Source organism: Pristiophorus japonicus, chromosome 1 (genome assembly GCF_044704955.1).
Source record: "Pristiophorus japonicus isolate sPriJap1 chromosome 1, sPriJap1.hap1, whole genome shotgun sequence".
NCBI lineage: Eukaryota > Metazoa > Chordata > Chondrichthyes > Pristiophoridae > Pristiophorus > Pristiophorus japonicus.
Window position 1 is genome coordinate 416043664 of NC_091977.1, and position 27503 is coordinate 416071166.

General features: G+C 45.3%; 1 protein-coding gene across 1 annotated transcript in view; it reads right to left on the reverse strand.

Annotated features, from left to right (window-relative positions):
• LOC139267383 (lipoxygenase homology domain-containing protein 1-like) overlaps nucleotides 1–27503 on the reverse strand; it is a 496361-nt gene that overhangs the window by 426754 nt on the left and 42104 nt on the right. Inside the window, exon 5 of the mRNA XM_070885678.1 lies at nucleotides 12478–12641. Within this exon, the coding sequence (XP_070741779.1) occupies nucleotides 12478–12641 (164 nt within the window). The remainder of the gene's footprint in view (nucleotides 1–12477; nucleotides 12642–27503) is intronic.

Genomic DNA, 27503 nt, shown 5'->3' on the forward strand with positions numbered 1-27503 from the left:
AACGCCAGCATTCATTGCTCATTCCTAATTGCCCTTGAGAAGATGGTGGTGAGCCGGCTTCTTGAACTGCTCCTGCCCGTGTGATGAAGTACTCCCGCAGTGCTATTAGGGAGGGAGTTCAAGGATTTTGATCCAGCGACGATAAAGAAACGGCGATATACTTCCAAGTCAGGACGATGTGTAACTTGGAGAGGAACGTGGAGGTGGTGGTGTTCCCATGTGCCTGCTGTCTTTGTCCTTCTAGGCGGTAGATGTCGCGGGTTTGGGAGGTGCTGCCAAAGAAGCTTTGGCGAGTTGCTGTAGTGCAGCTTGTAGATGGTACACACTGCAGCCACGGTACACAGTGGATGGAGTGAATTTTTAAGGTGGTGTACGGGGTGCCAATAAAGCGGGCTGCTTTGTCCTGGATGGTGTCGAGCTTCTTGAGTGTTGTTGGAGCTGCACTCACCCAGGCAAGTGGAAAGTATTCCATCACACTCCTGACTTACGAATATACGAACAATGACGGACAAGTAAAGACCCTCTGGTCCATCGAGCCTGTCCCACACAATTGCGATACCTTATGTATCACAACTTATACACTCCATTCCACCCGAAACCATGTGATCTCCTCGGAGAGGCAAAAAAACAGATAAAACACCCAGGTCAATTTGGGGAAAAAATATGGGAAATTCCTCTCCGGCCCATCTAGACAATCAAAACCAGTCCAGGAAATCACTCTGGCCATTAAATTCCCTGCAGTACTTACCTTCTGTAAGAGTTGATCTCCGTCATAGCCAGAAACAAATCCATCTTTTGCTTGTAGAAATTCAGTGAGTCTGCATCCACCACATGAATCGGCAGCATGTTCCAGATTCTCTGGAAAAAGAACCATCTCCTGACAGCTAACCTAGATCTAGTCTTATACAACTTAAATTTGTGACCCCTGGTCCTGCCTAACCTATTTAATTGAAATAAACCATCTATTCCCTTCATTACCTTATAAACCTCAATCATATCCTCCCTAAGTCTACGCTGCTCTAAGGTATAGAGTCCCAACTCATTTAGCCTAGCTTGATAACTAAGATGCTTTAGACTTGGATTTAGTCTAGTGCCCCTTTTCTGCAACCTTTCCAGAGTCTCAATATCACCCACTATGGGAGCAGACCAAAACTGGACACTGTATTCCAAGTGCTAAGGTCTTGTACAAGGACAAAACAACACACCTCGTTTTATACTCAATTGTCCTCTGGATACACCCCAACACCCTATTTGCTCTAGCTATCGTTGCACGGCATGGTTCCTGTACCTTTAAGGATGTATGCACTAGAATTCCCAAATCTTTTTCTATCTCCACCATCTTTAATGCTTTTCCCTGGAGGGTCTACGAATGTTGAGCATTTGCCCTGCCCACATGCATAACACTGCACTTATCTCAGACATACATCACTTTCCAGTCTTGAGCCCAATCTCCTGAAGCAGATGAGCATCTTCTACAGTTCTAACACTCGCACAGATCTTGGTATCATCTGTAAATTTGCAAATTGTGCCGCCAACCACAAAATCCAGATCATTAATAAAAATAGTAAAAAGCAATGTCCCAACACTGATCCCTGCAGCACACCACTGGTGACCGGTCTCCAAACAGATACAAATCCATCTATAACTACTCTTTGCCTGCGTCCTGCCAGCAAGTTCTGAATCCAACTTGTTCCTTGTAGATAGTGGAAAGGCTTTGGGGAGTCAGGAGGTGAGACACTCGCCACAGAACACCCAGTCTCTGACCTGCTCTTGTTGCCACAGTATTTATATGACTGGTCCAGTTAAATTTCTGGTCAATGGTGACCCCCAGAATGTTGATGATGGGGGATTCGGTGATGGTAATGCCGCTGAATGTCAAGGGGTGGTGGTTAGACTCTTGCTTGTTGGAGATAGTCATGGCATGGCACTTGTGTGGCGCGAACGTTACTTGCCATTTATCAGCCCAAGCCTGAATGTCGTCCATGTCTTTCTACATGCGTGCATGGACTACTTCATTATCTGAGGAGTTGCGAATGGCACTGAACACTGTGCAATCATTAGCGAACATCCCCACTTCTGACCCTATGATGGAGGGAAGATCATTGATGAAGCAGCTGAAGATGGTTGGGCCTAGGACACTGTTCTGAGGAACTCATCAATCTAAATCCTAACCACGTACCCATCCATGTGTTCTTGAATAAGTTAATTGAGGTATTGACTGATTTAACTAGATGTCTGTTCCACATGTCCAGTACTTTGTGGCAGAGGGGGAGAATTCCTTCTAATCTCAAATTTCTGTACTAGCATCTTCAATATCCCTGCCACTGACCATTTTAAAAACTTGTTCCTTTCACCTATTTTTCTCCAATGAAAAATAAATTCAGTTCTGTGAGTCTCTCTGTATAACAGGCCCTTTTATTCAAAAAAGGTTAAATAATAAACAAATTATCATCATCATAGGCAGTCCCTCGGAATCGAGTAAGACTTGCTTCCACTCTTAAAATGAGACCTTAGGTGGCTGAACAGTCCAATACGAGAACCACAGTCCCTGTCACAGGTGGGACAGATAGTCGTTGAGGGAAAGGGTTGGTGGGATTGGTTTGCTACATGCTCTTTCCGCTGCCTGAGCTTGATTTCTGCATGCTCTCGGCGATGAGACTCGAGGCGCTCAGCGCCCTCCCGGATGCACTTCCTCCACTTAGAGCGGTCTTTGGCCAGGGACTCCAAGGTGTCAGTGGGAATGTTGCGCTTTTTCAGGGAGGCTTTGAGGGTGTTCTTGTAACTTTTCCTCTGCCCACCTTTGGCTCATTTGCCTTGAAGGAGTTCCGAGTAGTGCGCTTGCTTTGGGAGTCTCATGTCTGGCATGCGAACGATGTGGCCTGCCCAGCGGAGCTGATCAAGTGTGGTCATTGGCCTGGTCGAGGACGCTAATGTTGGTGCGCCTGTCCTCCCAGGAGATTTGTAGGCTCTTGCGGTGGTATTTCTCCAGCGACTTGAAGTGTCTACTGTACATGGTCTACGTGTCTGAGCCATACAGGAGGGCAGGTATTACTACAGCCCTGTAGACCATGAGTTTGGTGGCAGTTTTGAGGGCCTGGTCTTCAAACATTCTTTTCCTAAAATGATACACTGCAGTACCTCAGACAGGATTAACTTGGGGTAACCAACTGTCAAGACTTATGAGGAGGTCTAAATACAGTATTATGGCGTAAAAAGAATACAAAGAAAAAACAAGATTATCAATGTGCCTTAACATACAAATGAAAGATATCTATAACCTAGAATTCAGAACTCAATCTTTACTTACAATTCCTTCAGGCAATTCTACATGATTTTCTCATGATTTGCCTTTAACAAGCAATTTTGTTTTTAGGTTACAACTTGTCACAATATTTTAGCATAAAACATGAATGAGAGTAGCGGTAAAAATAATAAAAAGTCAGATACTGGTTTCTACTAGCTTACTCACTTGTTTACTCATGTCTATATTGGTAGAGAGAGATTTACTAAAAAGGAAAGTGGGTGACCATCCATTGGGATGGTGTAGAGGAAACAGGAGGCAGTGCAGGCAATACAAAGATGGGAGGAAAAGCAATGTGTGAGAAGGACACAAAAAATCTGCAAAAGGACATATTCAGGCTAAGTGAATGGGCAAAAATTTGGCAGATGGAGTATAATGTTGGAAAGTGTGAGGTCATGCACTTTGGCAGAAAAAAATCAAAGAGCAAGCTATTATTTAAATGAAGAAAGATTGCAAAGTGCTGCAGTACAGTGGGACCTGGAGGTACTTGTGCATGAAACACAAATGGATGGTATGCAGGTACAGCAAGTGATCAGGAAGGCCAATGGAATCTTGGCCTTTATTACAAAGGGGATGAAGAAGGGAAGTCTTGCTACAGCTAAACAGGGTATTGGTGAGGCCACACCTGGAATACTGCGTGCAGTTTCGGTTTCCATATTTACAAAAGGATATACTTGCTTTGGAGGCAGTTCAGAGAAGGTTCACTGGGTTGATTCCGGAGATGAGGGGGTTGACTTATAAGAAAAGGTTGAGTAGGTTGGGCCTCTACTCATCGGAATTCAGAAGAATGAGAGGTGATCTTATCGAAACGTATAATATTATGAGGGGGCTTGACAAGGTGGATGCAGAGAGGGTGTTTCCACTGATGGGGGAGACTAGAACTAGAGGGCATGATCTTAAAATAAGGGGCCGTCCATTTAAAACAGAGATGAGGAGAAATTTCTTCTCTCAGAGGGTTGTAAATCTGTGGAATTCGCTGCCTCAGAGAGCTGTGGAAGCTGGGACATTGAATAAATTTAAGACAGAAATAGACAGTTTCTTAAACGATAAGGGGATAAGGGGTATGGGAGCGGGCAGGGAAGTGGAGCTGAGTCCATGATCAGATCAGCCATGATCTTATTGAATGGCGGAGCAAGCTCGACAGGACATATGGCCTACTCCTGTTACTATTTCTTATGTTCTTATGACTCTGTAGTCCTCTCTCAAGATGACAGCATTCCTGTTCCACCACTGCCACTCCGTCATTGCCCTTGCCGCTGCCTGTCAGCTAGCCAGACCAGACTGCTGCCGCCCATGCCGAGGTGGTGCAGTCAGCAGCCAGGCCTTCTAGAGCCAGAACTGTTCAAGATCGTCCTGCATGGCCATCTAAAGTCTCCCATGGAAACGCAGCAGCCTTCCACCAGCCATGCTGCAGCCACTGGGGGAGCACTTCGTAGCAGCACTAGAGTAGGAAAAAGCACACATACGCCAGGTGCTCAGGAATTGCACAATGATAATTAGTTCATATTGCTGTTGAAAATATGAGAGGTGATTTTTGATAAATTTATTAATTTGGTTTGAAATATTCTGTGGTGGCACTAATTTCAGCTTTGTGCCCAGCACGACGCTGTGATATTCCATGACAGAGGGGTGGTATGCCAGGGATGTCATGAGCAACGGGGTTCTGGACTTTTATTCACTGGAATCGGAGTCTGATGAGCTGTTCAAGGACAGCCTGTCTGGAAGGGGGTTTGGCTGTCTGCCTCCTCTCTCCCTCCTCGTCCTCTTGCACCTCATCCTCGCCCTCCTCCTCTCCCTCATCCTTCTCCTGAGATGGTCTCGCAATCCCTGGTGGCAAGGGCTGCACCCTCATGATGACCAAGTTGTGAAGCATACAACAGTCCACCACAAAATGGGACACCTGCTCATACATGTACCGGAGGGCTCCTATTGAGCAGTCAATCGGTGGATCCGTTGCTTCAGTAGGCCGATAGTTTGCCCGAAGATGTTGGCAGCATGGCTCTCATTATATGAGTGCTGGGCACGAGTGGTGGGGTTGAGGAGGGGAGTCACCAGCCAGGTGCAGAGAGGATCGCCCTTGTCTACTCGCAGCCATCCTTGAGTTTTCTGTGTTGGCTGGAAGATTGCTGGCACACCAGATAGGATGAATGCATCATGGCTGCTGCCAGGATAGCAGGCATTTACATTGATGATTCCCTGTGCATGGTCGCATACTAAGTGCGCTTAAGTGAGTAGCAGCCTTTGCGTTATGTGGTGCCTGCAAAGCCACATGTATGCATGGGAAAGCCCACTATCCTGGCAAAGCCACATGCGTGCTAGTCCTGCTTCTCTCTACTTAGAGAGAAGACAATGTAGTCCCTTCTCCTGGTGTAAAGATTCAGAGTGACCTCTTGGATGCAGCAATGAACCACGAACTGGAAGATGTTAGCTATGTCTCCTGTTGCAGACTGGAAGGATCCGCTGACGAAGAAATTGAGGGCCACAGTGACCATGACCGCCACTTGGAGACCCACGGCTGCCCTGTGCCTCAGGCTGCAGGTCTGGATGCAAGAGGTGGCAGAGTTCTGTGATCACCTCTTTGGTGAAGTGTAGCCTCCTAACCCACTGCTCTTCGCTTAAATGGATGTAAGAGAAATGGTCTTGGAAGACCCTAGGTGGGTAAGGCGTCTTGTTGAGAGCCCTCCTGATCCTCGTCCTCCCTCTGCGCGCATCTTCTCGACTACTTCACTGCCTCCGCTCCCTCTCCGAAGATCCTCGAGCGCAAGGTGGACTGCCAGTACAGCCCCCATAACTGTGAGCAAGTGCTGTGAACAGAGCCTTTAAATAAGAATGAAGGCATTCCCCACTTGCAACAACACTCCCTGTTACCTTAGAGCCTTGACAGAAGTTAATAAAGTTGGTGGAGTTGCAGAAAGTTGCACAGAGCCAGTCAAACTACAGAAGCATGTCTGGTGCAAGTGATCGTTGATGATCCCTTTAAGTAACGCTGCTGGAGCTGTCTTCCTGCTTTTGAATGTATGCTCAGCTCTTCGTAGTTAAGGCATGTCAGTAAATGGAGCGGCGAAGTCCAAACTTGCAGATTCGGCATCAAGTGAGCTTTGCACACTCACTGATGTCACAATGTGCATGATTTCAATAATTTTCACAATCGCTGCTATTAGCAGCGATGCTGGCCAACCCAAAATGGCTGCCACCACGTGGCCTTCCACCAACTGGCGGAACACCAGCAACCGCCATTTTTTCACCCGATTATGGCATTAACGGGTGGCGATAAACCACACAATTTCTAGGCCTGGGACTCTCACGTGGGGATAAGGTAGAAGTTGAAATATCATGAACAAACTTTAAAAGAACATTTAGGGCTGGATTTTTGATTGTCTTGCAGCCAGAGAGAGCATTAATGGGAGCGTAAGAAGTTACCAATCGGGAGTGTAGCATTTAGCGCCCCGACTGAAAATTCATTAGAGGCTTACTGGGAGCGCAAACCAGTAGCGCCTGGCTGCTGACGATCACTCTGATCATGCTGTATTCCTGAGGCAACACCCACGCTTGTGCCTTGGTCGGAAAATTAGATGCGGCCGCCACATTTAACGGCCGCCAAGAACGTCTGCAGAGTCGTTAACTGGTAGCTACTGAAAGGAATGAGGAAGCGCTTCCCTTGGAGGTCACAGTCAGTACATATAGCACCGTGGTGAGCCTCGAGTTTGCAACATCAGACAGACATACCAGTCGGCGGCCAAAGGAGGAGAGCCCCTAGTCGTCGGGGCAGGAATCACTGCTTCAGCACCCTATTCTCTGTTCTGTGATGTTGCGGGTGATGGCATGACTCTCATTGTAGCGTTCCTCTGGCTCTGTGTGGTGGGGTTGCGGATGGGGAAGCCCCGGAAGTTTCTGGTGCCATCCCCGGGGCTGCTGTCCCCACTCGCGGCACTGGTGTCGGGTCCCGGTCGGTGGCCAGATATGTCCCGACATCCTCCCCCTTGTGTGAGGATGCTGTCTGACGGGCAGCCTGCGGCTCATCCAGCTCATCATCTGTAAGCACAAAGCAATACAAGTGTGGGTAGCAGTTGGGGAGGGGCCAGGAAGGCAAGGAAAGGGCATCGTTATTTTGCAGATAAATGTTGTGAGGCATGTGGGATGAAGGGTTAGGGATGTTGCAGAAGATGGACATCTCATTCACAAACTGCCAGTGTTCTGCAGGGGCTCTGCCAGTCTGGCTGTCACTGCTCCGACTGCTGGCGCCATGAGGGCAGACACTCACTAATCAATGTTGGCTCCCCTCCTCTTGTCCGCTGCTACTCTCGCCCGGTGCGGGCGAGCTTGGCCTGCAATGAGCAAAACAAGATCTTGTCAGTGGGTCTGTCCCTACTTGTGTGCAACATCTGTCTGTAGTAAATGAATCGCTACTGATGTCGCAACGTTTGAATGTCTGCATCTCAGACTGGTGGCAGCTCACAGTGGATGTGTAAAAGGTGGGGTCTGGCCACAAGGAGGTACGAGTAAGTATGATGCTGAAGGCCTGTGACCACATACGGATAGTTAAAAGATCTTGTTGTTGTCCTCAGGCTGAGTCAGGAGCTAGAAGGTGAGAGACGCTTGGATGGGCGAGGCATATCTGGCAAGGCTGTAGAGAGCTTTGAGGGTGTGTACAGCAATGATGAGCATGACCTGGCACACTTAGAGAAGGTGTGGGCAGTGTCAAGCAGTGAGGCTCACATGAGGGCATTGCAAGGATAATGTAACAGGCACTCACCCTGATGATGCTAGTCAGGTCATTGAAATTTTTCCGACATTGAGTGGTGGTCCTGTGCACCATGTCGTGGGCAGAACGTGCTGTGCCAGCTCCCTCCACAGTCTCCTGAAGTCTCTGGAGGATGGCCTTCTTCCCCCTCCAGGCAGCAGGTTATCTTGGCACCGTTCCACGGCATCCAGGAGCGCCTCAAGGGCTGCGGCCGAGAAGCGGTGCGCGTGTTGTCTCACTGCATCTGCATTCATCCTCCCGGACTCAGGTGAGTGAGAGTCTTGAAGTGTTCATGCTTATAGTTGAGTTGCCTCACCTTTAACAGTCGGCTATTCCCGGGGTCTGACTCGGAGTTCCGCGCATGCGCAATGGGTCCGCCAAATGTACCGGCCAAACTTTCGTTATGGCCCCCCCCCCCCTCCAGTTCTGGTGTGCAAACAGCTGATTTAACGCCCCTATCAGCTCTTTGTCCAAATCTGAATTTCGGCGCGTAGGGCTCAAACTTTTCCACGGCGGTGTAAGGCCAGGGATCTTCAGAGGGGGGAGAGAGCTGCAGATCTTCGGCGGAGTCAGGGACTGGAGAATCTTCGGAAGGAGTCGGAGGTCGAGGGCTGCAGATCTTTGGTGGGGTTGGGGGCTGGACAATCTTCGGAAGGGTTGTAGATCAGAGACCGGGGGGGTGGGGAAGGTTCGTAGATCAGAGGACGGAGGCCTCAAAGTGGGGAGGGCAGCGGTGGGGGCTGGTCGGTGGCCTCAGTGAGGAGGGGGGGGGGAGGGAGTTGGGGAGGTCGGAGGCCTCGGGGATGATCGGAAGAGTGGGGGTGTCCGATTGCTGGGAGTTGGCGAGGCAGGAATGCTGGATCCAGCAGACAAGTGGAAAGGCACTTACCTCCTAGATCCAGCAGTCCTTCGCCTTCCTTTAGCTGCCGGGTTCTGAGGCCCAGGAAACCTGCCCGCCTACAGTTAAATTTAAAATGATGGATCACGATGCACGCATCCTCATTATATTATTTAAAGTGCTAATTCGCCTCCTGTGAGCGGATTGCTTTCCCGTCCTCTTTCCTTCCTCCATTAAAACTGAAAGTGGGCAGTTTGAAGGCAGGTTGGCCTAGGGATTCAGTTTTTTAACTCTTTAACCTCCCACCCGACCCAACCCCTCCCATTGTTTGGGGTTAAAATTCCCCCCCTTTGAGAGAAAATATACACGATAAATGGTAAAACTTTAAAAGAGCAGAGAGCCTCAGGAGTACAGATACACAAAATGAGAGGACAGTTGAAAGGCATAAAAAATGTTATTCCAGGTTAAATAAATAAAAGCACAGAGTACAAAAGTAAAAAGGTAATATTATGCCCATACAAATGATTAGTTAGACTATATTAGAATATAAGGCTCAGAGCTCAGAGGAGATGCAGTGAAGGGCTCTGTAATTCCGAGTCTGTCTGCCAGCAGAAGTGTAATCAAGCAGAGGAAGTGTGGGCGCTGAGCACCTCGAGTCTCGTTGCCGAGAGCATGCAGAAATCAAGTGCAGGCAGCAGAAAGAGCGTGCGGCAAAGCAGTCTCACCCACCCTTTCCCTCAACCACTATCTGTCCCACCTGTGACAGAGACTGTAATTCCCGTATTGGACTGTTCAGTCACCTAAGGACTCATTTGAAGAGTGGAAGCAAGTCTTCCTCGATTCCGAGGGACTGCTTATGATGATGATGATAAGGGTACATCAAAGGTGCCTGCCCTGTTCCACCGAGGGTTGCTGCTGTGGCTTCTGGTGATACCCAGAAGCCCATTCCACACTGAAGATTAAAAAAAAGTTAATTTTATCTTCCACCCCGAATGAAACAAAATTCCTTGTACTTAAAGGCAATCAACCTGCTCCAGGATCAATTTCCTCATTCTCTCAACTTTTCAGGCTTTTCCTTGAGCTTCAAATGAACTAATTTAGCTCTCAGGTCGCAATAGTTCAATTGGGCCTTGCAATGGCACAATCGGCAGAATTTCTGGATGGCCTGGGATTCCCCCAGTTCTACTCCTATTAACGGGGTCCAATCTTTGACTTCCGTCCATAACGGGCATGATGTCAACAAATCAAAATCAATAGATGTCGGTGTCGGGACGCCCGAACAATTTTCAGTTTGGGCTTCATTTGAATGCCATGGCAAGCTGTGGGCATTCTGCCGCAGCTCACTTGTTGTGGGATAGCAGGAAATCAGCTGGCTAACATGTTGAGCCAGCTGCCAGGTCAGGCCTGGGGAAGAAAACAATCTGGAGGGAGACGGGAGTGGGGTGCTTGGTCGTGTGCTGAAGCTCAGCATTCCTGTTCTTCCTTGTCCCATAAAAATATTAATCAGTTTTTCAGCCATTTTTTGAGCAGCCTCCAGCAGTCCAGCTGCTGGTTAGGCTGCTCAATGCCTGGTACAAATGAGCAGAGCAAGCATGGTGCACATTCTGCTCATTGGTACCTGAAAATTGTGGCAGGGATCCGGCAAGTGGCATAAAACCCTGATTTGCATATTTGAACAGCCTCCTGCCAAAAATAACAAGTGGGCAGCCCGCCCATTTACAGGTCCACCTGAAAATAGCATCAATCGGGCCTTGAGTGTCAATGGGACAGTTGAGGTGACTCCACCAAGTTTTCAGCTACCAACTGCCCATTGTACAGGTGGTAAATGGGCGGTTGGCAGTTGAAAATTGCTCCGTGGACTCCCTAGAACCAATCAAGCTAGGTTTTAATGCGATGGTAGATGCAGAATGTTCAAAGAAGAAGAATCACGTTTTCACTGATGGAAGGAATATAGAGGGAGACATGATATAGCTCTTTAAAATAGTGCGAGGGAGATAATGGTGATGTAAGTGTGCTGTTTGAGTGAGCTCAGAATAAGAGGGTATAGGTTTAAGATTAATACATTTCAAGCAAGACAAGAGATTAGTAGATTTTATTCTCCCCACATAGCAGTGGATATATATAACAAACTCCCAATAAAAGCTGGAAAAGTATTCGGTTAGGAATGAGTTAAAGTTTATAGGGATAGGTATAGACTAAGATGATCAAATATTCCATGGGACATAACGGTTCTTTCCCGATAGTCCTGGGGAGAAGAGTGAACATTGTCTATGGAGGGCAGTTGGCAAGCTCTGAATAGTGGAGATGAATATTCTGGATTTTTACTTTATGACTTTCAGGATGTATTTGTACAGAACTTTCTCTCAATTGTAAAAAAATGGGGCAGAATCCATGATAGAACAAACAAGCCAACTGTTCTTTTCTCATTCCAACATTTCTATTGATTAAATTCTAATGATTCATTCTAAATTGATTATTAGCTGATCAATTGTACAGCATATGAGGCAGTCTCGAGACTCTCCAGAAACAGATAACTCTAAAATGTCAGAAATATTCAACTTTATGTCAGTAACTAAATAATTGATTTCTGCGTTGCTGATATATGATTAGTAAAATAATTGTGATTTTAAAAAAATTGCATATAGGATAAAAACACGAATATATAAGGATACATTTGAAAAATGTGAGCTCCTGGCACATAGCAGTAAATCACAAGGATGCTTCCTACAATGTCCTGCCCATTAATTTTATTGAAATTACTGTAATTTCATTATATAAGCTTCCAGCAGTTACGACTCCATCCATGGAGGATTCATTAGTAAAATTTACCTACTAGTGCCAATTAAAATATAAGTCAAACAAAGGAACTGGATTGAACTTTTTTGTACATAACTGATAGTAAGAATTAAATATATTAAAATTAGCTTGTTATCAAAACATACTATCATTATACATCCGAAATCTGGAATCCTCGGGACGGACTCCATTACGGTTTTTGTTTTTTTCCGGATTTCAGACAAGAAAATCAATAGTCTGAAATCTAGAATCCTTGACCGAATCCATTGTGGGTTTTGAGCAGCATGGTCCAAAATCTGGCAATACCCGAAATCCGGCACGGATTCCATTGAGAATTTCGGATTTCAGACTTGATTTAATTTTCTGAAATCCATAATCCTCGGACGGATCCATGCTGGATTTTGGGTTTTGCCTTAAAAATGTCCGGTTTCGTACAATAATTCCAGATTCCGGACGACTCTATCAGCTATGCGCAAAATGTCCGGTTTTCGGACAATTCCATTTTTTGGAGATCCGGATTCGGAACGTTGCACCTGTACTAAAGTGTGATATTAGGGACATATTCTATTGAAAATGCATTGAAAAGAAATAGTGATCTGATTTGAACTTCAAAATGCTAAAAAAAATTATGGTAACTCTGTTCCAATATCCCAGGAACATACATTTCATGATATCTACAGAAGCTCCAGAATCTAAAAAAAATTAACATATTTACTGTAAGATGAATAATATACCTTAAAAACCTTTTCAATTATTTTCTGTATCCCACATAATAACAGACCATAGTTAATCAATACATACAGCGAAAATGTCTTTGTGCCCATTCTGAAACATTTCTTCAGAATTTCCATGAAGTACAAGAGATCCCGACTTTCCCTCGGCACCATAGAATATGATGTGAGCCTGAGCAGTTGTACCTGCAGATGGTAGGTCACTAGTGAGAATAGTTACCTTCCATTTATCTCCTATGGTGAAAATAGGAGCATAATTAATGTTTGCAGGAATGTAAAACTTAATGCAAAATATAATTAATTTTGCTGTGTAAAATTAATCTGATTTCACTTTATGATTAATATATTTGACTATACTATGGTTACTTTCAGTCTTGATGCCAATGATTTATTGTCATCAATTATAGCTATTAGTGATAAAACATTGTTATGCTGAGAAGACAAAATGAATGACCATGCCCCAAAGTACTGAACACCACAAAATGGAACAAAGTTGGATAGGAGAGCTAGTAATTCAATAAGTAGTGATAAGTGACATCAAACCTGGCCTGCAAAAGCCAGCGAAGTAACATCAGCTCTCAGAAACTTCCCGGCCATAGACCCTTAATTTTCTTAATGTCAGTTATAATGTTGTTGCGTCAGTAAGTTACATGTTAACCGTGAGAAGGATTAATATAAACATTTCCTGGGTTAAGTTCATTTAGATATTATGGGTGCAGCTCTGGTGTAACATGAATGTAGAAACGCTGTAAGTTGCTGTCCCCCGCTCTCCCTCAGAAACTTCTGCACAACAATGTAATTTTCTAAAAGCGGTCTACAGATGCTGGCAGTCATCATCATCAGAGGCAGTCCCTCAGAATCAAGGAAGACTTGCTTCCACTCTTAAAATGAGTTCTTAGTGGCTGAACAGTCCAATATGAGATGGGACAGATAGTCAGTGAGGGAAGGGGTGGGTGGAACTGGTTTGCCATACGCTCTTTCCAATGCCTGCACTTGATTTCTGCATGCTTTCAGCAATGAGACTCAAGGTGCTCAGCGCCCTCCCGGATGCACTTCCTCCACTTAGGGTGGTCTTTGGCCAGGGACTCCTCAGTGTTAGTGGGGATGTCGCACTTTATCAGGGAGGCTTTGAGGATGCCCTTGTAACGCTTCCGCTGCCTACCTTTGGCTCGTTTGCAGTGAAGGAGTTCTGAGTAGAGCACTTGCTTTGGGAGACTCGTGTCCGGCATGCTAACGATGTGGCCTGCCCAGCGGAGCTGATCAAGTGTGGTCAGTGCTTTTGTTGGCCTGGTCGAGGACACTAATATTGGTGTGTCTGTCCTCCCATGGGATTTGTAGGATCTTGCGGAGACATCATTGGTGATATACCTCCAGCGACTTGAGGTGTCTACTGTACATGGTCCATGTCTCTGAGCCATACAGGAGGGCGGGTATTACTACAGCCCTGTAGACCATGCTGGCAGTAGCAGAACACTGGCCAACAAGGTAAGCACTAAATTACTTGACTCATCTCTCACCCACAGCATCAGTCCATATTGGCATTATCATTCCCAGTTAGATATCAGCAGTGCCGACTGGGCCCCACGCCAGAACAACAGGTATGAAGACCTCCAAGCCCTCCTCCAAGAGGTACAAGACAGGAGCCTCACACTTCTCACCAAGCTGAACCCCAACGCCAGTTGTACTGACTGCAGGCACTGGCACTGACCTCAACTCCCTCACAGATTGAGAATGATCAACAGTGCAAAACGAAGTGAAAGCACTTCAGGAGGGCAGGCCAGGATAGCATGTCACAACACTCTCTCTTTCCACCCTAGCCACCTTGGAAATCATCACATTCTTCACCCTTAAAGCAACACTCACACTATTGAATCTCACACTCAACTCTGGGTAAGGCTATTTCTGAATATTACAGTGTCATGAAATAGATCCCTCAGTAGATTCAGATTTCTTCACACGGGTGATGATTCCTGGCAAAGTCCTGCTGGGTTAAAGAGACCTGATTTAGTGTGATCTGGTAGGGTGTGTAGAACAAAGTAAGGCTGAGGTGCTGGCTCTGCAGTCGATCAGTTGATGAGGATGTCCTGCAGAATATGCCCTCTCATAACCCTTGCAGTGGCAAGTGAGGAGATGGCCTGATTTGCACCACACACAAGCTTGATATTCTGGAAATGAAACACCTTTCTATTCATATAAGTTATTGGCAGATTTGGCTCATTCAGCTATCCAGTAGAAATCCCTGGTTCTGTGCCTCTGATGCCTGTGGGCGATGCCAACGTGAATTAATTTTGTTGCTCTTCTGAAAGAGGGCATCCATCATCTGCTGGATACATGCCCTGACAGCTCCCTGGTAATTGTTACACAGATATCCTGTGGCAGCCTGGAAGGATCAAGACAGGACCAATAAAAATTGACAGTTATTACTTTTATTAACATGGACAGAGCATTTGTGACACTGGAGTGAGTCTGCAAATCTTCACGCAAAAATTGGCGAAGATGCCCAGTAGCACCTCGGAAAGTCTAGGACCTGTGTGACCTGTGTGGCCCGAATACATGCTAGGGAAAGTGGTACCTGATGGGCTTCCACTGACCTTGTCACGCTGTTGTTGCAACTCCTCCTCCATTATGATGGCATCGAGTTGCATGCCCATGAGGAAAGTCATCCCTTGTCTGAATGCGATCTGCGTGTGGGTTTGGGACAGAGGAACTCAGGGATCTTTAAAAATAAATTCTGGGTAACAAGAAAGTGCTACGGTAAAAGGAAATTTAGATGGTAGTGATTAAAATGTTTTGCATTCATGAGATGTGGGCGTCGCTGGCAAGCCCAGCATTTATTGCCCATTCCTAATTGTCCTTGAGAAGGTGGTGGTGAGCCGCCTGCTTGAAACACTGCAGTCCGTGTGGTGAAGGTACTCCCACAGTGTTGTTAGGGAGGGAGTTCCAGGATTTTGACCCAGCGAAGATGAAGGAACAGCGATATACTTCCAAGTCAAGATGGTGTGTAAATTGGAGAGGAACATGCAAGTATTCCCATGTGCATGCTGCCCTTGTCATTCGAGGCGGGAGAGGTCGCAAAGAAGCTTTGGCGAGTTGCTGCAATGCATCTTGTAGATGGCACACACTGGAGCCACGGTGCACCGGTGATGGAGGGAGAAACATAGAAAATAGGTGCAGGAGTAGGCCATTCGGCCCTTTGAGCCTGCACCACCATTCAATATGATCATGGCTAATCATGCAACTTCAGTACCCCATTCCTGCTTTCTCTCCATACCCCTCGATCCCTTTAGCCGTAAGGGCCACATATAACTCCCTTTTGAATATATCTAACGAACCTTCTGTGATAGAGAATTCCACAGTTTCACAATTCTCTGAGTGAAGACGTTTCTCCTCATCTCGGTCCTAAAAGGCTTGCCCCTTATCCTTAAGACTGTGACCCCTGGTTCCCCAACATCGGGTACATTCTTCCTGTGTCTAACCTGTCCAATCCCGTCAGAATTTTATATGTTTCTATGAGATCCTCTCATTCTTCTAAATTCCAGTGAATATAAGCCGAGTTAATCCAGTCTTTCTTCATATGCCAATCCTGCCATTCCAGGAATCAGTCTGGTGAACCTTTGCTGCACTCCCTCATTAGCAAGAATGTCCTTCCTCAGATTAGGAGACCAAAACTGAACACAATATTCAAGGCGTGGCCTCACCAAGGCCCTGTACAACTGCAGTAAGACCTCCCTGGTCCGATACTCAAATCCTCTCGCTATGAAGGCCAACATGCCATTTGCCTTCTTCACCGCCTTCTGTAACTGCATGTCAACTTTCAATGACTGATGTACCATGACACCCAGGTCTCGTTGCACCTCCACTTTTCCTAATCTGTCACCATTCAGATAATATTCTGCCTTCCTGTTTTTGCCACCAAAGTGGATAACCTCACATTTATCTACATTATACTGCATCTGCCATGCATTTGCCCACTCACCTAACCTGTCCAAGTCACCTGCAAACTTGGAGATATTACATTCAATTTCTTTGTCTAAATCATGAATATATATTGTAAATAGCTGGAGTCCCAGCACTGAACCACTGAAGGGAGTGAATGTTTAAGGTGGTGGATGGGATGCCAATCAAGTGGGCTGCTTTGTCCTTTGAGTGTTGTTGGCGTACACTCATCCAGGCAAGTGGAGAGTATTCCATCACACTCTTGACTTGTGCTTTATAGATGGTGGAATAGCTTTGGGGAGTCAGAAGGTGAGACACTCGCCACAGAATAACCAACCTCTGACCTGCTGTTGTTGCCACAGCATTTATATGGCTGGTCCAGTTAAGTTTCTGGTCAATGGTGACCTCAAGATGTTGATGGTGGAGAATTTGGCGATGGTATTGCCATTGAATGTCATGGGACGGTGGTTAGACTCTCGCTTGTTAGAGATAGTCATCGCCTGGTACTTGAGTGGTGCGAATGTTACTTGTCACTTGTCAGCTCAAACCTGAATGTCGTCCAGGTCTTGCTGCATGTGGGCATGGACTGCTTCATTATATGAGGAGTTGCGAATGAGATTTAACACTGTGCAGTCATCAGAGGACATCCCCACTTCTGACCTCTTGATGGAGGGAAGGTCATTGATGCAGCAGCTGAAGATGGTTAGGCCTAGGACACTGCCCTGAGGAACTCCTGCAGTAATGTCCTGGGGCTCGGATAATTGACCTCCAACAACCACAACCATCTTCCTTTGTGTTAGGTATGACTTCAGCCAGTGCAGAGTTTCCCCCGATTCCCATTGACTTCAGTTTTACTAAGACTCCTTGATGCTGCACTCGCTCAACTACTGCCTTGATGTCAAAGGCAGTCACTCTCACCTCACCTCTGGAATTCAGTTCTTTTGTCCATTTTTCGACCAAGGCTGTAATGAGGTCTGGTGCCGAGTGGTCCTGGTGAGCTCAAACTGAACATCGGTGAGCAGGTTATTGGTAAGTGCCGCTTGATAGCACTGTCGACGACATCTTCCATCACTTTGCTGATGATGAGAGTAGACTTATGGGGCGGTAATTGGCCAGATTGGATTTGTCCTGCTTTTTATGAACAGGACATATGTGAAAAGTTTTACACAATGTCAGAAAAGCTTGGCTAGAGGCGCGGCTAGTTCTGGAGCACGTTTTCAGCACAACAGTCAGGATGTTGTCAGAGCCCATAGCCTTTGTTGTATCCAATGTGTTCAGCCGTTTCTTTATATCACGTCGAATGAATCGAAATGGTGAAGACTGTTTTCTGTGATGGTGGGGACCTCAGGAGAAGGCTGATATGGATCATCCACTCAGCACTTATGGCTGAAGATGGTTGCAGGCGCTTCAGCTTTGTCTTTTGAACGCACATGCTGGGCTCTGCCTTAACTGAGGATGGGGATATTCATGGTGCCTCCTCCTCCCATTAGTTGTTTAATGGTCCACTACCATTCACAACTGTTTGTGGCAGGATTGCAGAGCTTTGATCTGATCTGTTGATTGTGGGATCACTTAGTTCTATCAATAGGATGCTGCTTCTGCTATTTAGCATGCATGTAATCCTGTGTCGCAGCTTCTCCAGGTTGGTACCTCATTTTTAGGTATGCCTGGTGCTGCTCCTGGCATAGTCTTCTACACTCCCTATTGAACCAAGTTGGTTCCCTGGCTTGATGGTAATGGTAGAGTGAGGGATATGCTGGGCCATGAGGTTACAGATTGTGGTGGAATACAATTCTGCTGCTGCTGATGGCCCACAGCACCTCATGTTCTGAATCTAACCCATTTAGCATGGTGGTAGTGCCACACAACACGATGGAGGGTGTCCTCAATGTGAAGACATGACTTAATCTCCACAATGACTGTGCGGTGGTCACTGCTACTGATGCTGTCATGGACAGATGCATCTGCAACAGCTAGATTAATGAGGGGAAGATCAAATAGATTTTTCCCTTCTCTCACCTATGTCCTTCAGGACTCAGCCAGTTCGGTCAGCGGTGGTGCAACCGAGCCACTCTTGGTGATGGACATTGAAATCCCTCACCCAGAGTACATTCTGTGCTCTTGCTACTTTCAGTGCTTCTTCCAAGTGGTGTTCAAAATGGAGCAGTACTGATTCATCAGCTGAAGGTTTCCTTATGTATGCTTGACCTGAAACCATGAGACTTTATGGGGTCCGGAATCAATGTTGAGGACTCACAGGGCCTCTTCCTCCCGACTGTATACCACTGTGCCACCACCTCAGGTGGGTCTGTCCTGCCGGTGGGACAGGACATACCCAGGAATGGTGATGGAGGAGTCTGGGACATTGGCTGAAAGGTATGATTCTGTGAGTATGACTATGTCAGGCTGTTGCTTGACTAGTCTGTGGGACAGCTCTCAAAATTTTGGCACAAATCCCCAGATGTTGGTGAGGAGGACTTTGCAGGGTCGACTGGGCTATGTGTGCCATTGTCGTGTCTGTAGCCGGTGCCGAGGTCGATGTCAGGTAGTCTCTCCGGTTTTATTCTTTTATTGGTTTTCATAGTGGTTTGTTGCAGCTGAGTGGCTTGCTAGGCCATTTCAGAGGGCAATTAAGAGTTAACCACATTGCTGTGGCTCTGGAGTCACATATAGGCCAGACCAGATTAGGACAGCAGATTTCCTTCCCTAAAGGACGTTAGTGAACCAGATGGGTTTTTAAGACAATCCAATAGTTTCATGGTCATCATTACTGATACTAACTTTTTATTCCAGATTTATTTAACTGAATTAAAAATTCCTCAGCTACCATGGTGGGATTTTAAATCACATCTTTGGATCATTAGTCCAAGCCTTTGGATTACGAGTTCAGTAACATAACCACTATGCTACCATTCCTGTAAAAAATGTGAAGGAAAGGGTTGAAAAAAATCTTCCTCGAAAGCCTGCAATCATTAAGAGAAATTGTGCTTCTTCAGCTCGTTAATTCCTCACTCACACTTACCTGAATTGCTGGCCAGAGCTGTTAAACCGCTTGAAGTTACATAGATTGCAGGAGCGACATAAACCTATGAAATGTAGGTGTACTTGATCAATGCAGCTATGCAAATGAGTCCTGAGAGATTTTGGCAGGCGCAAGATTTGCACTGGGATAGGAAGTCGGGATCTTCCCCTGGTGATTATTAGATGCAGCAGGCAAGAAATAGGCAGCCTCACTGCCCAGTCCTCCACTGTTTCCACTGCTATCCTGACGGACTAATGTGTCTCTGTGCAGCCATTTTAGATTTAAGTGAGCAGAATTTGGACTACCACAACTTTTAAGCGTTTATTAAAAAGACTAACAGGACAGATCTCCTGTACTTGTCACATTTTGAATTTTGAATTTTGAACAGTATATTAGTATAGAATGTCATTTCACTAAACACAGAATCAATATTTCCAGTGTGTGAATACATAAGTCATCATTCATATACTGAAACATCATTTAATGGATGGCATCAGATGGTGGTATCACAAAAGCAACTTAAAGTCATCACAAGCTGCATTGCACAGAATAATTCACACCAGTGCATCTGAGTTCATGGCTTTCTTTATTTTGTGTTAGAAATCATCATAGCTCATTATCACCAGTATATTACTCTCAATCCATCCATGCTCAAGACTATTTTATCTTCTGTAAAATTTAACAGGGATATATATGAAAAAAGATTCAGTAGAAAAATACAATTGAGTAATTGAATTGAGTTGCTTGGAAGAAATGATAAATTTCAAGACGGATTTTACAAAAGCTACTTGAAATTTATATAAGAATTCCATAATTTAACATTAATTTGAGAAGATTTCTGTTAGCCCAATTGAAATTATTTAATTAATATAAGGATTCTTCACACTGAATTATTGATTCTAGCCACAACACCAGAGACAATAAGCAGAAGTCAGACGATTTCCCACAGGAAAGAAAAAAAAAATCAGTCAACATCAGCTATTGTTGCACAAGGCAGTTTATGTTATCAGAAACCTTCAATCCAAATACTGCCTGTTGTATGCTCATTTTTAAAATTCCTAATAGCAAATGCTATTTAGCATTTCTAGTTGATTCCACATGTTTTAAGTTTCAGTTATTTTCTGGTGTTGTCAAGCTCCTACAAGAAAAATGAAAGGTGTACCAGCTGAGAAAAAAACGTTTTTCTAGGTTAAGAATGATGCGTAAAGGCCAATGTGTTTGGTGCTTTAGTAATGTAAGCAAAAAGAGAAAGTTTAGCATGGAGTACGTGCTTAACACTTGTTTCTCTGCAAATTCATATACCTATTACTTATAGTAAGTGAGATACAGGATTATAAGCCTTGAAATGCGATCGTGCCTGAAAACGGGTGGGTGGGGGATGGCGCACATGCTGTACACATGGTCGCAGGGACCATGATAAATTGGTCCAGGCAGCTTATAATGAATCAGGCGTCCAGTCAGCAATACCATCACGATTTCTTGGCTGGTGCTTGTTTGGGTGCCGGGGTGGCGGGGGGGGAGAAAGAGAGATATCGGGCTTCACTGACAGTACTTTAGGCAGCTAGCACCTCTTAAAGGGAAGGTGCGCTCTGACTGCAGACAGCAAGGAAACATTATGAAATGGCTAAAATGGTTGGAAGAGGTACAGCGAGGGTACATGACAACTTTCATTGTGCTTAAGTTGTAGGAGACTTGATTTTCCATTACTCAAAATATATTGGTCTGTTACAAACATCCCAAACACATAAAATAGTCAACATTAAAGTAAAGATCCTTTGAGAACGTATTTGTTACACTTCCATATCGGGGCCACATAATGCTTTCATATTCTGAAGGTAAATTGCTATACTACTAATCATCACAATTAATAGACCAAGGTTTTGTTCAACCATTAAAGGATTAAGTCAAAATTTCAGCATGCAGCCATATAACTATGCTGAATATGATGTCCCAGGCCCCCCGACCTGCGAGAGAACAGCTCCACAGGTCGGCGTGTATAAGAGCTGGAGCGGCGTACCATTTCAACCTCCAGCGCGAGCTGCTCCAAGTGTGCGCCGATTTTGAGATGTCATCAAAACCCTGGTCGCCATTTTGGAGCGTGGGCAGGAACATCGGCAGGGCCCAGGTACAGAGGAGTGGGAAGGTCGAGGCGGAAGAGCAGGTAGAGATCGTGGCAGAGGTGCGACAGATGAGAGTACAGGGCCCAGAAGAGCTGAGGGCCCAGGGGCAGCACGAGCTAGCCCACACTGCGATATGTGTGCGCGCTCGGTCTGTGCAGCAGAGCAAGTCTCCAGTCGCCTTGGTTAATCCTTGCCACTAGACCAAGACCTAGCTCTGTCCAGCCAGTGTGGTGGCTGGTTTGCAACGGTCACCACATGTTAAAAAAAATTCATGCACAGGCATCTTCCACCCCCCTCAATTGGAGTTCAGATTGGAACATCGGGTCCTTCACCGAAGCACCTGTGAACTCGTGGAAGCAAGTCATCCTCGTTCGAGGGACCGCCTATGATGATGATGCTGAATATAGTATTTCACATGCTGCATTCACATACAAATAAAAAAATATTCATGCCAAAAAAACATGCAGTTTTTTATTGTACACCATTTAATTTACAATCCAATTCCGAGGAATACAACTGCCCGGAGGATAACAGCTGAAATAAATGAAAAGCAATTTATATGTTTAGAAATCACAGCAAATACATCGTATGTTCTTAATTTACAGTATATAATAACAAAACAAACAATTCCATTATAGGAATAAAAGCTCAAGGTTTAAAATTAAGCTTGCAGCATAAACCAGACAACAGAAACAGGAACTGGCAGGAGATTCTAATTTTTAAAAAGCACTACTGGCTTCATCAATATGACAGAAAGTAAAAATATACTACTACAACAACAACTTGCATTCATATAGCACATCCCAAGGCTAGCACTTTAAAAATTCACAGGTGCTCTTCCGGAGGTGGTTTGTACAGATGAAAACACAGCAATAAACATATGCTGGAGTTGGAATTCATTCACTGGCTCAGCCACAACTCCTGTCACTGTTTTGTTGCTAAATGCATTAGTATCAAATGTAACATACCAATATTAATCTTGAGTACTATTTAGTCCATCCTCTTCTTGAAATACACTGAAGGTGAGTTTCTGAATGTTGGAAATTTGGGTGTCTAACATAGCTGTTTTGTGTATAATGTGAAGAGCTTATGAACACATAGAATGCTAACGTTTCCTCTCCCAGCTCATTATCAATTACAGCAGATTAGCCAATGTTACAGCTCAGCACATAACTAGCAGGAAATGGGCCTTTTAACTGATAAAAATGAACCCTTCACCTCTGCAAATGTGTTAGTTAAAGACTACAGGGCCTTGGTTGAAAAATTTTCTATAACTCAAGAACCCTATGATAAGGATAATATAGCCTTGGAGAAAGAATACAGTCAACCATGCACAGATCACTGCCAACTACAATGAGGTTCCCCTGCAAATTACCTAAATAGAAGCATAGAACTAGAGAAGTTGATAACAGGAGGTCATTCAGTCTATAGTATATGTGTTAGAATACGAATGGTGTTTGGAAATTCCAACAGCAGCCTATCCCTGATGGCACAGAGCCCTAGCCACAATCCTTCTGATATTCCACTGAAGCAGCAGTGATTGTTCAAGGTATTTCTCAACATCTCACGTAGACGCTCTACTCCCATTGTGTCAATCACAGATAAAGCCATCTCTATCACTTCTCTGCATTCCTCCCTGCTCAGATCCCCCTTCCACTACCCAACCCCACTTTCATATTCTCAACTGTTTAGCCTTTGGCCCTCCATTTGCCACTACATTTCTGTAGCTGCCTATCTGCTCAATCACACCCTCACTTTCACCTTTGATGCCCTTATCCCCAGTAAAACCCTTACCCCCTCTCACCCTAGTTAGTCCCCCGGTATGGCCTCCACCTCAGCTCCCTTAAGTTCAAGGGGAGCAGACTTGAATATTTCTGGTGGACAACTAGTTTAGGCATTCATCGCCAGATCTGGTTGGACCACATAAAGCACTATCGAGTCCTGCTCTCCCCTCCCAAAACCACTCACTACTCCAGGATCATCCTGTAATGTAATGTACGGCTTCTCTTCTCCATTACAAAATGTCTTCTTAAACCCCTCTCCTCTGCCCCCTCTCCCCTCACCACCACCACCAAGTGAAAACAGCTCATGGACTTCTTTCTCACTAAGATTGAAACCATCCATTCAACTGCCTCTGTTGCTTCCCTCTGTCTGAGGCTGAACCACACTGTTTGCAACTTTGGTGTCATATTTCTCCTGAGCTGAACTTCCAACCCCATATTCTCCCCATCACCAAGATCGTCTACTTCCACCTCTATAACACCACCCGTCTCCATCTCTGCCTCAGCCCATCTGCTGCTGAAACCCTCATCCATGCCTTTGTTATCTTTAGCACCGACTATTCCACTGCTTTCCTGGTTGGCCCTCCGTAACTTGAGCTCCCCTTTAACTTCCGCCCCGCGAGTGGATGTCAGCCAGCTGCACTGACATCCGCTCGCGCCAGCCTCGGGGCAGAAAGGGGTCGCTAACTGGCCTCTAAAAAAGGCGCAATTTCTCCCCCTTAACCTTTTCAGTTACTATTCCTTTATCAGCCCCAAGGCATATATTATGGCCCTGTAGACCCTCTCTTTGGGCTATGGTCTTCTCAGGAGAGTTCCACACCTTAGTGCCTTGCCTTCCATTCATCCCTCTCCTCATCGGAAAGGACAATTTTAAATATAAGATTGATAGATTTTTGTTCACCAAATGTATTACAAGATATGGGGCAAAGGCAGATATATGGAGTTAGGTCGCAGATCAGCCATGATCTCATTGAATGGTGGAACAGGCTCAAGGGGCTAAATGGCCTATTCCTGTTTCTATGGGCTCAATCTTCCCCAAAGCATTTTTTTGGCGTACTTGAAGAGTTACGCCCGATCTTTTGGGGCCTAAGTACGCCAAAAAAACATTCTAAGTTTCCCAGTTGGATTTCTTCATTTTGGCGTGGCGTAACCCGACTCCCTCTCCCTCCCTCCCTCCCTCTCTCTCTCTCTCTCAATCCCTCTTTCTCCCTCTCTCCCCGAGAATGGGACCGGACAGCCTTCGGGCGGGATTGGAGGTAAGTTGCAGCTGTGTTTTTCAATTCTTTTAGTGTGTCCAGGCATCTGCTGCGCCGATTTCCTTACCTGCGCTGATTTCCTTAACTCTTCAGAAGGTTTTTCTGCAGAGGCCACATACGCTAGCCTTAGCACAACTGGAGTAACTCTCAGCTGGTCAAACTTCCTCAAATGACCAGAATTGGCGTAGGTGGCTGGTTACGCCACCTTTAGCTAAAAAAAAAAAGACCTAAAAAAAATCATAACTAACTGAGTTACGCTGGTGCAAATTGATTGGAGAAACTGTGGTTTTTCAACTTAGGCCAAAAAGAGCAGCCTGCTCCAAAAAACGGCGCAAATCACTGGGGAAAATTGAGCCCATCGTTACTAGGTTCCCAATGGCAGCCACATTAAGAGAAAAAAAATCCATCTTCAATCTTTATTGATTTTGGCTAATTTTCTATCTGGAGTGTTAACTCAGTTGTATTTTTGGTCTTTTACGTATCTGAAAACTACAATATTACCACTTTTATTAATCACCCTCTTTCCACATTAGTTGTCATTTTCTGAAGGCTTTGACAACCCTTTTTCTGATGTCAGAAATAGTCGGCAGAAACTTACAACACATATTTCCAAAGGAAAAATGTGTAAAACAATGCAACAATAACACAGAAGGTAGAATCATAACACTGAAGGTGGTCATTGGGCCCGTTGTACCTGTGCCAGTACTAGCTTTTCAACTGTAGTTATCTACTCTAATCCTATTATGTGCTTTTTCTCCACATCCTTTCATAATCTTCTTTTTCAACTTATCCAATTCCCTTTTAAATGTTGTTGTAGTTCTGCTTCAATCGCTGCTATAGATATTTTAAGCGTAAATTTTATGAATTCACATTCCCGGTGCCCAACAGGAACATATGTCAGGAATTCAGGTGTGGAAGCTCATCAGGATTTTATGTCCACTATAAATGAGGCTTTCCTCAAGAAGCCTTAAACACCCTTGCACACATTGCATATAGAGGCTTAATTGCTCAAAGTACTGCCCCATCACATTGACTTGCAAATGCACATTGAAGTAGATTAGGCCTACAACCCATAATAAAAGAACAGTGTTTTATTTTTTTACTTGACTGATTTACCTTCCAACAGTATTTTCCAGTTTAATTTCTTTTAGTTTATCCCTCATTCGTTTGAAATTAGAAATTTTTGTTTTGGCCCTTTGTTGTACAGATGGTCAGTTTATATTATCATCAAATTGTTCCCAAAGGTTCAATATTATGGATGTTACTCTTAGGTCTGGCTGTAAATTATTCCTAATTAAATCTCTAACACATTTTGGGTAAAATATCATCTTCTACTACATTCAGTGCAGATTCTCTTCTCAATCTTCCTCACTGCCATGCTCCACTCGCAGTCAACAAGCTCCCCGCTGGAGTGGAACTAAATTACAGAACCAGTGGGAAGCTGTTCAACATTCACCATCTCCAGGCTAGGACCAAGACTATCCCAACCTCTGTTGTCGAGCTACAGTACATGGACAGAGGCTGAACTTCAGGACATAGCCGACGTATTTACTGAGGCGTACGATAGCATGCGCCGTACGCTAAACATCCATAAGACAAAGGTCCTCCACCAGCTGCCCTCGCCGCACAGCACTGTCCCTCAGTCATCAAGGTCCACGGCGCGGCCTTGGACAACGTGGACCATTTCTCATACCTCAGGAGCCTCTTATCAACAAGACCAGACATTGACGACGAGATTCAACACCGCCTCCAGTGCGCCAGTGCAGCCTTCGGCCACCTGAGGAAAAGAGTGTTTGAAGACCAGGCCCTCAAATCTACCACCAAGTTCATGGTCTACAGGGCTGTAGTAATACCCACCCTCCTATATGGCTCAGAGACATGGACCATTTACAGTAGACATAGAAACATAGAAAATAGGTGCAGGAGCAGGCCATTCGACCCTTCGAGCCTGCACCGCCATTCAATATGATCATGGCTAATCATTCAATCTCAGTACCCCACCCCAGCCTTCTCTCCATACCTGATCCCTTTAGCCGTAAGGGCCATGTCTAACTCCCTTTTGAATATGTCAATAAACTGGACTCAACAACTTTCTGTGACACCTCAAGTCGCTGGAGAAATACCACCAACGATGTCTCCGCAAGATCTTACAAATCCCCTGGGAGGATGGACACACCAACATTAGTGTCCTCGACCAGGCCAACATCCCCAGCATTGAAGCACTGACCACACTTGATCAGCTCCGCTGGGCAGGCCACATTGTTCGTATGCCAGACACGACCGCATGCCAGACACGAGACTCCCAAAGCAAACACTCTACTTGGAACTCCTTCACGGCAAACGAGCCACAGGTGGGCAGACGAAACATTACAAGGACACCCTCAAAGCCTCCCTGATAAAGTGCAACATCCCTACCGACACCTGGGAGTCCCTGGCCAAAGACTGCCCGAAGTGGAGGAAGCACATCTGGGAGGGCGCTGAGGACCCCGAGTCTCATCGCCGAGAGCATGCAGAAATCAAGCTTAGGCAGCGGAAAGAGTGTGCGGCAAATCTGCCCCACCCTCCCTTGCCCTCGGCGCCTGTCTGTCCCACCTGTGACAGGGACTGTGGCTCTCGGTGTTGAACTGTTCAGCCACCTAAGGACTCATTTTAAGAGTGGAAGCAGGTTTTCCTCGATTCCGAGGGACTGCCTATGATAATGATGATGATCATGCTATTGACTTATTTCTGCTTTGGCATTCGGAGTTTATATTGCATTGAGTGACATATTGTCTGAACATATGCAATCCATGCTCTGACTGTTTATCTATGAGTGTGTATTTTCTGCTTGGAAGTGAATCTCTGATATCATCTAATCTTGAGCCAATTGGAGTTACATGAAGCACCAACACTCTAGATTGTTAGCTTTATTTCTCAAACCACCCTAACATTAGACCAGATATTTTTTAAATGCAAGAGGACTATGAAAATCCATATTCCAG